This window comes from Papio anubis, chromosome 4 (assembly GCF_008728515.1).
Source record: "Papio anubis isolate 15944 chromosome 4, Panubis1.0, whole genome shotgun sequence".
In the NCBI taxonomy this organism is placed as follows: Eukaryota; Metazoa; Chordata; class Mammalia; order Primates; family Cercopithecidae; genus Papio; species Papio anubis.
In genome coordinates, this window is record NC_044979.1 from 8,527,143 (window position 1) to 8,539,019 (window position 11,877).

General features: G+C 43.5%; 1 protein-coding gene across 2 annotated transcripts; it reads right to left on the reverse strand.

Moving 5' to 3' along the window:
- Positions 1–423: 423 nt before the first annotated feature.
- Positions 424–5,200, reverse strand: GIMAP1 (GTPase, IMAP family member 1). Of its 2 annotated transcripts, none has more exons than XM_031665030.1 (3): positions 5,072–5,200; positions 2,702–2,750; positions 424–1,750 (listed from the first exon to the last, which is right to left on the reverse strand). In XM_031665030.1, exons 2-3 carry the CDS (start codon positions 2,742–2,744, stop codon positions 873–875), a joined length of 921 nt encoding a protein of 306 aa, XP_031520890.1. In that variant the 5' UTR covers positions 2,745–2,750; positions 5,072–5,200; the 3' UTR covers positions 424–872. The 2 variants fall into 2 exon arrangements, with proteins under 2 accessions (XP_031520890.1, XP_021792109.2); XM_021936417.2 differs by lacking the exon at positions 5,072–5,200 and adding an exon at positions 4,959–5,060.
- Positions 5,201–11,877: the final 6,677 nt, after the last annotated feature.

Consider the following 11,877-nt stretch of genomic DNA (forward strand, 5'->3'; position numbering starts at 1 on the left):
TTTTTTTGAAACAGATTCTTGCTCTGTCATCCAAGCTGGAGTGCAGTGGCACGATCTCGGCTCACTGCATCAAGCGATTCTCCCGTCTCAGCCTCCTGAGTGGCTGGGATTACAGGCGAGTGCTACCACGTCTGGCTAATTTTTGTATTTTTAGTAGAGATGGGGTTTCGCCATGTTGGTCAGGCTGGTCTCGAACTCCTGACCTCAGGTGATCCGCCTGCCTAGGCCTCCCAAAGTGTTGGGATTACAGGCGTGAGCCACCTTACCCGGCCCCTACTTCATTTTGGAATGCCACGAACCATAATATGTTCTAGAAAAGTGGAAACTTATTTTCTGCTTTGTAACAGTACAGTTACATTCATCTTTTTGGTAGTAAATCATTGTACTAATAAACTGATGTTGCAGAAGTAACATTAACATGTATAATGCCCACATTTCTTTTATTGATGATAACAGTCTACAAGAATCACAAAAGAACATATCTACTCATGTATATGAACTAGAAATTTATCAAGGTGGGGCAGTCTAAATTTTTTAAAAAGTTCAAAAATAAAGGCACTTGTTTCCCCTGTGCCACGCATTTGTCCCCACCAGAAGCTACTTGACATTAGACTACCAAAACTACCAAAGGAAGTTATGTTAGATAAATTGAAAACTCTGCATACACATCATTTAAAATGAGTCAAAAACTTAAAAAGTGGATTCTGAGCCTTGGCAAAGTTGCAAAGATGATGCAGCATTCAAAGTTTTCTGTGTCATTAAAACTGTGCCTGAAACTACAGGATTCCTTCCGTTGGAATAAAGTTGTCCTTTCAGCTCCAAGAATTCAGCCTCTCTTGACCAAGTTGCCTTCAGTTTTAGGACCTGCAGTGTCAGTCAGGCCCGACCTCCGCAAAGGCCGCCGACCAGCGCCTGTGGAGCAGCACGCAGAACAGGAGTGCGCCCCCCAGCAGCAGGGCCAGGCCCAGCCTCCAGCTCCAGGGCGGCTTCGGCCACGCCCACAGCCCGGCCCGCAGCCAGGCGCCCCATGGCCTCCTCCGCATGCGGGCGGCCACGCCCTCCGTCACGCTCCGAAGCCGCTCCTCCGGGCCTGCCCAGCGCAGGAGATGCGCCAGCTCGTACAACTCGTTGGAGTAGTGGGCGCCCTTGTGCTCCCGCACCAGGCCCTCCACCAGCCCCAGCAGCTGCTCCGCCTGGGCTTCCTGCTCCCGGCCGGTGGCCCGGTTGTCAAAGGCACAGACACGGCCCCCGCACTCGGCCACCAGCTCGCGCAAGGCCCGGTTCTCTGTGCTGCACACGTAATCTTGCAGGGAGCCCCCAGCCAGGTCCTCCTTCCTGGTGAAGACGATGACAGTCCATTTCAAGACGTCCTCCCCGAACATGTCCCTCACCTGCCTCACCGCTTGCTGGTCCTGGGCGGTGAACCGGCCCAGCTGGGTCACCAGGAGCAGCGCGTGGGGCCCGGGGGCCGAGAGCAGGTAGCAGCGACCTCTCTCGTCACAGCCGGTGTCTGTCTTAGACACTTCGGAGCTGAAAATGTCCGGAGTGTCCACGACTTCCACGTGGTACTTGTTCCACCTGCGGCTGGCCGTGGTGCAGGCCCTGGTCACAGACGTGGCCCCCAGCCGGGAGAGGAACCGTCTCTGGCCCAGGATGCTGTTCCCAGTGGCGCTCTTTCCGGCCCCTGTTCTCCCAACAAGGAGGAGCCTCAGCGTGGGATCCTGCCGGGACCAAGTGGTCTCTTCTAAACCTGTGAGACCAAGTGTTATAATCTTACTTAAGTTTAACTAACTTTCCCTTGGGAACTGGAATCTTCTTGCCTTTAGCAGAAGTGGTTAAGAATAGAGATTTGAGCCCGTAGGCGTTCATTTCCACCTTTTCCTTTTGTATTTGGGTTGTCTGCCTGCACCTGTAGATGCTCCAACTACAGCTGATTATCATAGAAATGTTCCTTTATCAATCCAGCCCAATAGTTCTGACATTTCTGGTCAGCCACACACATGCAGACATATTTATTTAGTATTTGAAAATTTCGATGCACTCTGAAATATTCTCCCAGAGACCATCCCCAGAGAAAGGCCGTGGGGGCAGTACTGCCCGGTAGGGAAGAGCTGTGTGGAGTTCCAGCTACCCTGGTTTGAATCACAGCCCCACCATGTGCTAGTTGTGTAACCTTGGGGAAGTTGCATAATCTAAGTATTAAGCCTCTTCGGCAAAAATGGGAGTGATAATAGAGGCCTGTTTCTCAGAGGCCTGTTGAGGGGGTAAGATAAGCCCTCTTTCCTTCTTCCCTCCTTCTCTTCCTCTTTCTCTCCTTCCTCTCTTCTTTCTCTCTTAAACTGGCTGCCTAAAAAGAATATCTGTTTTAACCCTCTATCCTTGTTCTGTAAACATTCTACCTCGCAAATCTTATGTTCACTGTAGTGCATGATTTGATCCCCTCTGTACTTCTTCTGTGGTGATCAGAGTAGGCTTATTATCCTTATTTTATACCGTGGAACCAAGGGAGCCGGCTAGTCAAAGAACTTAACTTTTCACAGCAGAGATCCAGCTAAAATGCAAATCTCAGGGCTAGTGCTGTCATCCCAGGGTTGAGACATCTCTGGAACTTATCTCTGTTCAGTCTTGAGGAAGCCCCATTCTCATTATCCTAAGCTGAAGCCTAGGGGGGCAAGTATGAGGTGTAGAGATATGGTCTTACCATAGATATTTTCTTCATCTCTCGCCATCTTCCTTCCTCCCATGCTTACCTGGAAGGGTACCAAACACAATTCGTTAATTCATTTATTTATTCCTCAAATGGGCATAACCATCTACAGTGTGTCAGGCAAAGTCCGAAGAGCTGGTGACAGCACAGTGGAAAGACATGGTTTTTGCCTGCAAGGATCTAAAAATCTAGGTGTATGTCTTGGCAGAAGGGCAGGTGGCTAGAGAGAAGACAGGTAAATTTCGTCAAATATAATACATTGTGCTAATCCTTCTTTAAGTACTTGAGAGAATGGCCTTGGAAGGGCCAACACCCTGCCCTTGAGTTGGTATGATGCTGTGAGAACATTGGGTGGGGCTGGATTTGTCTTTTCAGGAACTCCAAAAGCAAAAAGCAGAGGGTAGGGTATAATATTTACTCAATGCCAATGGGCTTTAGGTATTACTTTTTCCCCGGGTGGTTCTATATCACTGACATAAGCTAGAGATATCAGGAGATTCAGCTGCTGGGGGAAGATTAGGTAAACCCTCAGAACCAGAAAATTTGCCCAGGACTCAGGCACCCACTTTCAAGTGGCTGGCCTGGGAAAAAAGAAGAAAATTGGGATTTTTCTTTTGGAAATTGAACAGATCTCCCAAGTAGATCTGGAGGGCCCCTGACTCTGTTTTCTTAAAATCAAATAGTTTTGTTTGTCTAGAGATGTCTAAATATGATGTCTGTGCTGGAGAGACTTGAACACTCCCCTTCAACTCCTGAAGTTGTCTTCCCCTCCAAAGCTGATTATGCTGAAATCTAACATTATGTAATACAGCTAAACACTCTCTGATCCAGTTTGCCTAATCACACAAGCTCCTGAACACAAATGCACTTCTCCCTGCATCTACGTCTCCAGCCTCATTCCCAGACAATCCCCCACTCGGTCAGCTACTTCACGATCAGCAGATTTCAGGGCCTTGCCAACCCACTCTGCTTCCCCTCCTAGGACTATTGATCCTCCCCGACCATCTGTCTGTACCTCACCATCCATGTCAAACTCTTTGTGTCTTGCACCCTGGTCACTCAGGTACCTGTGTTCTCTCCCATTGGCACCACACATGAAGGAAGGGCAGAGAGAGAGGCTGGCTAAGTAACTTGTCTTTGATCGAAGGACTTGGAGAACAGGTTTGCCTCATCCTCTATTAAATCTAGAGCTGTTTCTGTTTCTGCAGGAACTCTCCTGGCCCTCCTCAAAACCTTTGATAAGATTCACTCCATGGGCCTTATGTGATTAATTATTTTGCGTGTAGGAATGAACAGACGATCATCAATGACATCAGAGCAGAAATGAAGAAACAGCTGCAAGATTCGGAGAAAATAATTTAGATGAAGCAAAATGTCCTTGTCAACCAAGAAAATGAGAATGTGTGCTGCAGGGAGTCCACAGAACTCTGGATAGTCCACTGGAATTTTCCATAGTTTGGAACAGGGGTTGAAATGATTTTAAATAGATTTTTTTAGAGGAAAGTAAGACCCAGCTGAACTCTGAGGTGACAAATGGCCCGTAATCATTGAGGAACACTTGTAGGATCCTATATTCCTAATACTTTAAGAGACCTCAAGTTTATTGAGTTCTTTGCCACTCAAATGTGCTGTTTCTCAGAATTACGTGAATGTTCTTTAAAAATGTACAGCTCTTGGATCCATCCTCAGAGATTCTGATTCATGAATTAAATGTTTCTGATGTCCACAGCTCAGAACTTGGACATCAGTCATTTTTGCAACCCCCTTTATTGTACAGGTGGGAATTTAAGGTGTCCCCGTGACTGGAGCAGGAGAAGCTTGAATTAAGGGAGCAGATGTTAAAGGGACCATGCAGGGAAAGGGGATGAAGATCAAAATATTAATCTCAGATGTCTCCTCAGGGGCCCCTTCTGTGGACAGTGAGGAGGAGAGTTCAAATGTACCCAGTCTTGTCACATTGTGACTCACTCCGAGGTTAGATGGCTTACAGGGCCACAGAAGTATCTTTTGCCTTTGCTCAATAGGGAGCTTGAGGAATGTTTAATGCCTTTCAAACTGTATTTTATTCCTGGAGGTGGTTCCAGCACACTCTTCTCTTACTTTATTAAGGGAAGTGGGAGGAGACAGGTTTCACTCCCCACCAAGAACGTGTGTGCTCCAGAGCTGGAGAAGATGATCCTAAAATTTCCTCTGAACTTTGCCTACTTAAAAACCTGGAAGCATGTCTTTGATTGTTCCAGAAATTGCTCACCTGCATGATGCCTTGTAGAATGCAAGTGCTCAGGCAGTAAACACTCTAGGAATCACGTTCTTTCTGGTTCTCAGAGCACCCCCAGCCCCCGCCACTCCCAGGCTCTGGCTCACCTTTCCTGGTGACAGGCTCTGAAGTTGGCCACAAGAAGCCCCAACCTGCTGCTTTCCCTTCGGCTGTGAGTGCAGAAGGCTCTTTCCTCTCGGCACACAGAGGAAATCACTCAGACTTCAGAAATCAGGAAGCTCAGGGTGGGCCCCATGGTTACGATTTAAAGAGACAGAAACATTTCCCATTGAGCTGTGAATTGGCAATACTTCTCCTACCGACCTACTTTCTGCTGTGACTGAGGTTATATGTCTCCAGCAGGACCTCATGATATCAAATATCTTGCCATGCCCTAAGAAGGGAGGAATGTTTAGTCCCTGAGGCCTGACTGTACTTCTAAAATTGATTACTAAGCTAACCTTCAGTTGCCTTTTGCCCTTTAGGGACATTTCCCCATATAAAATAGACCCAGAGAGTCTCCTGCCCCAGGACAAATAACATGATAGCTGTTCTCATCATCTGTCCATTAATTAGACATCCATGTGATCAGTGCCAGCCCCAGATCCAGTCTGCCAGAAAACCTTGGAGGCAAAGTCTTATCATTCTCTGAGAGAGGAGGGCTTTCCCAGCTACTGATGGACTTGAGGGTGAACTGGTATGTTGAGAATGAACACCTTTGCACTATCTTCAAATTAGCCTTATTGGGAGGCTAGTCATCTATGTTGGTATCACCAGTTCTAGTTATTCTGTATTCTCTCAAGAGCATCATGAGGTCAGCAAAAAAGCGAATCATTGGGTGGTGAGAATGTTACAGAAGAACAGGCTGCATGTCTGGTTAGGTCATTAGCCAGCTATAGGACCTCACCTAACTCAAACTTTCTGGAGTTGGCTTTCTGGAGTTCACTATATGGGGAAGACAGTAACTCAAGTCTTACCCTACTGGATAGGATCTGCTTTTTAACCTTTTTCATGCCAGTCCACTTTTTTTCTGGTAGGGGAGAGACCCAACTTTTACTGTTTCCCGTCTTTTTGGGTGCACAGCGTCTCCTGGATGTCTGACATGTCCACTGTTTCCATTCATCATTGCTGAAACAGGGAGCCTGTCATTCTCCCACTAGACCAGCAGGGCTGGGGCTATTGTGAGGCAGGTGGGGCATCTAGGGCACACAGCTTAAGGAGGCACTCACTCTCAGGTCACCCAAGTGCAGATCCTGTAGGTGGGTGACCCTGGGAGTGAGTGTTTTCTTAAGAGTGAGGTGCCTAGGGCTTCTCACTAGCCTCATCCTAGCCCAAGCCATGTAGATCAGCTTTGAATAAGTTTTTGATACGTGACATGTACCTTTCATAAAGATGCTTTCAGAACCTCTTCGACAGCTCCTTGCCATTTATTGTTTCCATGCATGTGTATGATGTCTTACTTCAACCACTCGTAACTCCCTGTCAGAGGGTTTATCTGACTCCAAAAGTATGTGTAGGTAGTGCATGCAGCAGCCTGAAGTTGTCAGAGCTGATATCCTAGGAGCATATTTCAATCAATGTCAGTTAGGACTTATGGATAAACACCACAGCTTCCTTACTTATCAAGCTGTCCACCAAGTGAGACAACTCTGTGATGTACTGCATACAAATTGCTGAGTCCGCAGCAGGACTGAGACCCAGTTGTTTACAGTGGGAACATCCTTATCACCGTATACAGTGGTAATGTGCTCATTAATGCAACCTGCGTTGGCTACTATCCCTTCCTGTCTCACATTTCCACTTTCCTACTGGTGCTTTCTGGGACCTTCTTCCTATTGAAAAGTAACCGTTTCTGTCTTTATTTTCCTCTACATTTCTGTTAGCTCTTGATTATGTCTCACTTTCTCTGGGCTTTGTTGCCTATTATTCATTGATATTTACTATCAGTTGTGGAAACCCAGGTGAAGCTCAAGACCCTGACTACACTTGAGTCTCAGAATTATATCTAGAACTCCTGCTTCCTTTTCTACCCTGTATTAACACTCCTTCGTCTCTTTCCAGTCTTTGCATGTTCATTGTTTTCTTCCCTATCCTTATAAATGCGGTAAAGAAGATGTATTAGTCCATCCTCACGCTGCTTTAAAGAAATACCAGAGATTGGGTAATTTATAAAGAAAAGAGGTTTAATTAGCTCATGGTTCCACAGGCTGTACAGGAAGCATGATGCTGGCATCTGCTTGGCTTCTGGGGAGGCTTCAGGAAACTTACAATCATGGCAGAAGGCAGAGGGGAGGCATGCACATCACATGGCTGGAGTAGAAGCAAGAGAGAGTGGGAGGGAGCTGCATACTTAAAAATTTTATTTAATATACTTTAAGTTCTGGGATACATGTACAGAACATGCAGGTTTGTTACGTAGGCATACATGTGCCATGGTAGTCTGCTGCACCCATCAACCTGTCATCCAGGTTTTAAGTCCCACATATATTAGGTATTTGTCCTGATGCTCTCCCTCCACTTGTCTCCCCACCCCTTGACAGGCCCCCATGTGTGAAGTTCCCCTCCCTGTGTCCATGTGTTCTCATTGTTCAACTCCCACTTATGAGTGAGAACATGCAGTGTTTGGTTTTCTGTTCCTGTGTTAGTTTGCTGAGAATGATGGTTTCCAGCTTCATCCATGTCCCTACACAGGACGTGAACTCATCCTTTTCATGACTGCATAGTATTCCATGGTGTATATGGGCCACACTTTCTTTATCCAGTCTATCACTGATGGGCATTTGGGTTAGTTCCAAGTCTTTGCTATTGTGAACAGTGCCACAATAAACATATATGTGCATGTGTCTTTATGGCAGAATAATTTGTAATCCTATGGGTATATATCCAGTAATGGGATTGCTGGGTCAAATGGTATTTCTGGTTCTAGATCCTTGAGAAATCACCACACTGTCTTCCACAGTAGTTGAACTACTTTACACTCCCACCAACAGTGTAAAAGCATTCCTATTTCTCCACATCCTCTCCAGCATCTGTCGTTTCCTGACTTTTTAATGATCGGCACTCTAACTGGTGTGAGATGGTATCTCATTGTGGTTTTGATTTGCATTTCTCTAATGACCAGTGATGATGAGTTTTTTTTTTTTTAATATGCTTGTCACGTAAATATCTTCTTTTGAAAAGTGTCTGTTCATATCCTTCACAAAATTTTTGATGGTTTTTTTGTTCTTATAAATTTGTTTAAGTTCCTTATAGATTCTGGATATTAGACTTTGTCAGATGGATAGATTGCAAAAATTTTCTCCCATTCTGTAGGTTGTCTGTTCACTCTGATAATAGTTTCTTTTGCTGTGCAGAAGTCCTTTAGTTTAATTAGATCCCATTTGTCAATTTTGGCTTTTGTTGCAATTGCTTTTGGTGTTTCAGTCATGAAGTCTTTACCCATGCCTATGTCCTGAATGGTATTGCCTAGGTTTTCTTCTAGGGTTTTTATGATTTTAGGTTTGACATTTAAGTCTTTAATCCATCTTGAGTTATTTTTTGTATAAGGTATAAGGAAGGGGTCCAGTTTCAGTTTTCTGCATACGGCTGGCCAGTTTTCCCAGCACCACTTGTTAAATAGGGAATCCTTTACCCCTTGCTTGTTTTGGTCAGGTTTGTTGAAGATCAGATAGTTGTATATATATGGTGCTATTTCTGAGGCCTCTGTTTTGTTCCATTGGTCTATATATCTGTTTTGGTACCAGTACCTTGCTGTTTTGGTTACTATAACCTTGGAGTATAGTTTGAAGTCAGTTGGCATGATGCCACCAGCTTTGATCTTGATCTTTTTGCTTAGGATTGTCTTGGCTATACAGACTCTTTTTTGGTTCTATATGAAATTTAAAGTAGTTTTTTCTTGTTCTGTGAAGAAAGTCAATGGTACCTTGATGGGAGTAGCATTGAATCTATGAATTACTTTGTGCAGTATGGCCATTTTCACGATATTGATTCTTCCTATCCATAAGCATGGAATGTTTTTCCATTTGTTTGTATCCTCTCTTATTTCCTTGACCAGTGGTTTGTCGTTCTCCTTGAAGAGGTTGCTCACATCCTTTGTAAGTTGTGTTCCTAGGTATTTAATATTCTTTGTAGCAATTGTGAATGGGCGTTCACTCATGATTTGGCTATCTATTATTGGTGTATAGGAATGCTTGTGATTTCTGCATATTGATTTTGTATCCTGAGACTTTGCTCAAGTTACTTATGAGCTTAAGGAGTTTTAGGGCTGAGATAATGGGGTTTTCTAAATATACAATCATGTCATCTGCAAACAGAGACAATCTGACTTCCTCACTTCCTGTTTGAATACCCTTTATTTCTTTCTCTTGCCTGATTGCCCTGGCCAGAACTTCCAGTACTATGTTGAATAGGAGTGGAGAGAGAGGGCATCCTTGTCTTATGCCAGTTTTCAAAGGGAGTGCTTCCAGCTTTTGCACAGTCAGTGTGATATTGGCTATGGGTTTGTCATAAATAACTCTTATTATTTTGAGATACATTCCATCAATATCTAGTTTATTGAGTGTTTTCAGCACGAAGGCATGTTGGATTATATTGAAGGCCTTTTCTGCGTTTATTGAGATAATTATGTGTTTTTTTTTTTCATTGGTTCTGTTTATGTGATTGATTACATCTACTGATTTGCATATGTTGAACCAGACTTGCATCCCAGGGATGAAGCCAATTTGATTGTGGTGGATGAGCTTTTTGATTTGCTACTGGATTCAGTTTGCCAGTATTTTATTGAGGATTTTTGCATCGATGTTCATCAGGGATATTTGCCTTAAATTTTCTTTTTGTGTGTGTGTCTCTGCCAGGTTTTGCTATCAGGATGATGCTGGCCTCATAAAATGAGTTAGGGAGGATTCCCTCTTTTTCTATTGTTTGGAATAGTTTGAGAAGTAATGGTACCAGCTCCTCTTTGAACCTCTGGTAGAATTTGGCTGTGAATCTATCTAGTCCTGGGCTTTTCTTTTTTTTGTTTTTTTTTGGTAGGCTATTAATTACTGCCTCAACTTCAGAACTTGTTATTGGTCTATTCAGGGATTTGACTTCTTCCTGGTTTAGTCTTGGGAGGGTGTATGCATCCAGGAATTTATCCATTTCTTCTAGATTTTCTAGTTTATTTATGTAGAGATATTTATAGTGTTCTCTGATGTTAGTTTGTATTTCTGTGGGATCTGTGGTGATATCCCCTTTATCATTTTTTTTTTTTTTTTTTTTTGAGACGGAGTCTTGCTCTGCTGCCCAGGCTGGAGTGCAGTGGCCGGATCTCAGCTCACTGCAAGCTCCACCTCCCAGGTTCACGCCATTCTCCTGCCTCAGCCTCCCAAGTAGTTGGGACTACAGGCGCCTGCCACCGCGCCCGGCTAGTTTTTTGTATTTTTTAGTAGAGACGGGGTTTCACCGTGTTAGCCAGGATGGTCTCGATCTCCTGACCTCGTGATCCGCCCATCTCGGCCTCCCAAAGTGCTGGGATTACAGGCTTGAGCCACCGCGCCCAGCCCCTTTATCATTTTTTTAATGTGTCTATTTGAGTCTTCTCTCTTCTTCTTTATTAGTTTGGCTAGCAGTCTATGTATTTTATTAATCTTTAAAAAAAACTAGCTCCTGGATCCATTGATTTTTTTTGAAGGGTTTTTTTGTGTCTCTGTCTCCTTCAGTTCTGCTCTGATCTTAGTTATTTTTGTCTTCTACTAGCTTTTACATTTGTTTGCTTTGCTTCTCTAGTTCTGTTCACTGTGATGTTAGGGTGTGAATTCTAGATCTTTCCCGCTTTCTGATGTGGGCATTTAGTACTATAAATTTCCCCCTTAACACTGGTTTAGCTGTGTCCCAGAGATTCTGGTACGTTGTGTCATTGTTCTCATTGGTTTCAAATAACTTCATTATTTCTGCCTTAATTTCATTATTTACCCAGTAGTCATTCAGGAGCAGGTTGTTCAGTTTCTATGTATTTGTGCAGTTTTGAGTGAGTTTCTTAATCCTGAGTTCTAATTTGATTGCACTGTGGTCTGAGAGACTACTTGTTATGATTTCTGTTCTTTTGCATTTGCTGAGGAGTGTTTTACATCCAATTATGTGGTCAATTTTAGAATAAGTGCTATATGATGCTGATAAGAATGTATATTATGTTGATTTGAGGTGAAGAGTTCTGTAGATATCTATTAGGTCTGCTTGGTCCAGAGCTCAGTTCAAGTCCTGAATATCCTTGTTAATGTTCTGTCTGATTGATCTGTGTAATATTGACAGTGGGGTGTTAAAGTCTCCCATTATTATTGTGTCAGAGTCTAAGTGTTTTTGTACGTATCTAAGAACTTGCTTTATGAATCTGGGTGCTCCTGTATTGGGTACATATATATTTAGGATAGTTAGCTCTTTTTGTTGCATTGACCCCTTTACCATTATGTAAGAACCTTCTTTGTCTTTTCTGATTTTTGTTTTTTTAAAGTCTGTTGTATCAGAGACCAGGATTGCAACCTCTGCTTTTTTTGCTTTTCATTTGGTAAATATTTTTCCATCCTTTTGTTTTGAGCCTATGTGTGTCTTTCCATGTGAGATGGGTCTCCTGAATACAGCACACAAATGGGTCTTGACTCTTTATCCAATTTGGCAGTCTGTGTGTTTTAATTGGGGGCATTTATCCCAACTACATTTAAAGTTAATATTGTTATGTGTGAATTTCATCCTGTCATCATGATGCTAGCTGTTTATTTTGCACAATAATTGATGCAGTTTCTTAATAGTATCTTTGGTCTTTATATTTTGTTGTGTTTTTGCAGTGGCTGGTACTGTTTTTTCCTTTCCATATTTAGTACATCCTTCAGGAGGTCTTGTAAGGCAGTCTTGGTGGTGACAAAATTCCTCAGCATTTGTT

Coding starts and splice junctions, on each gene's coding strand:
- GIMAP1 (XM_021936417.2), bottom strand. Junction 1,751..2,701: donor AGATGAAGAAAATATCTATG/GTAAGACCATAT, acceptor TTGGTCTCACAG/GTTTAGAAGAGACCACTTGG.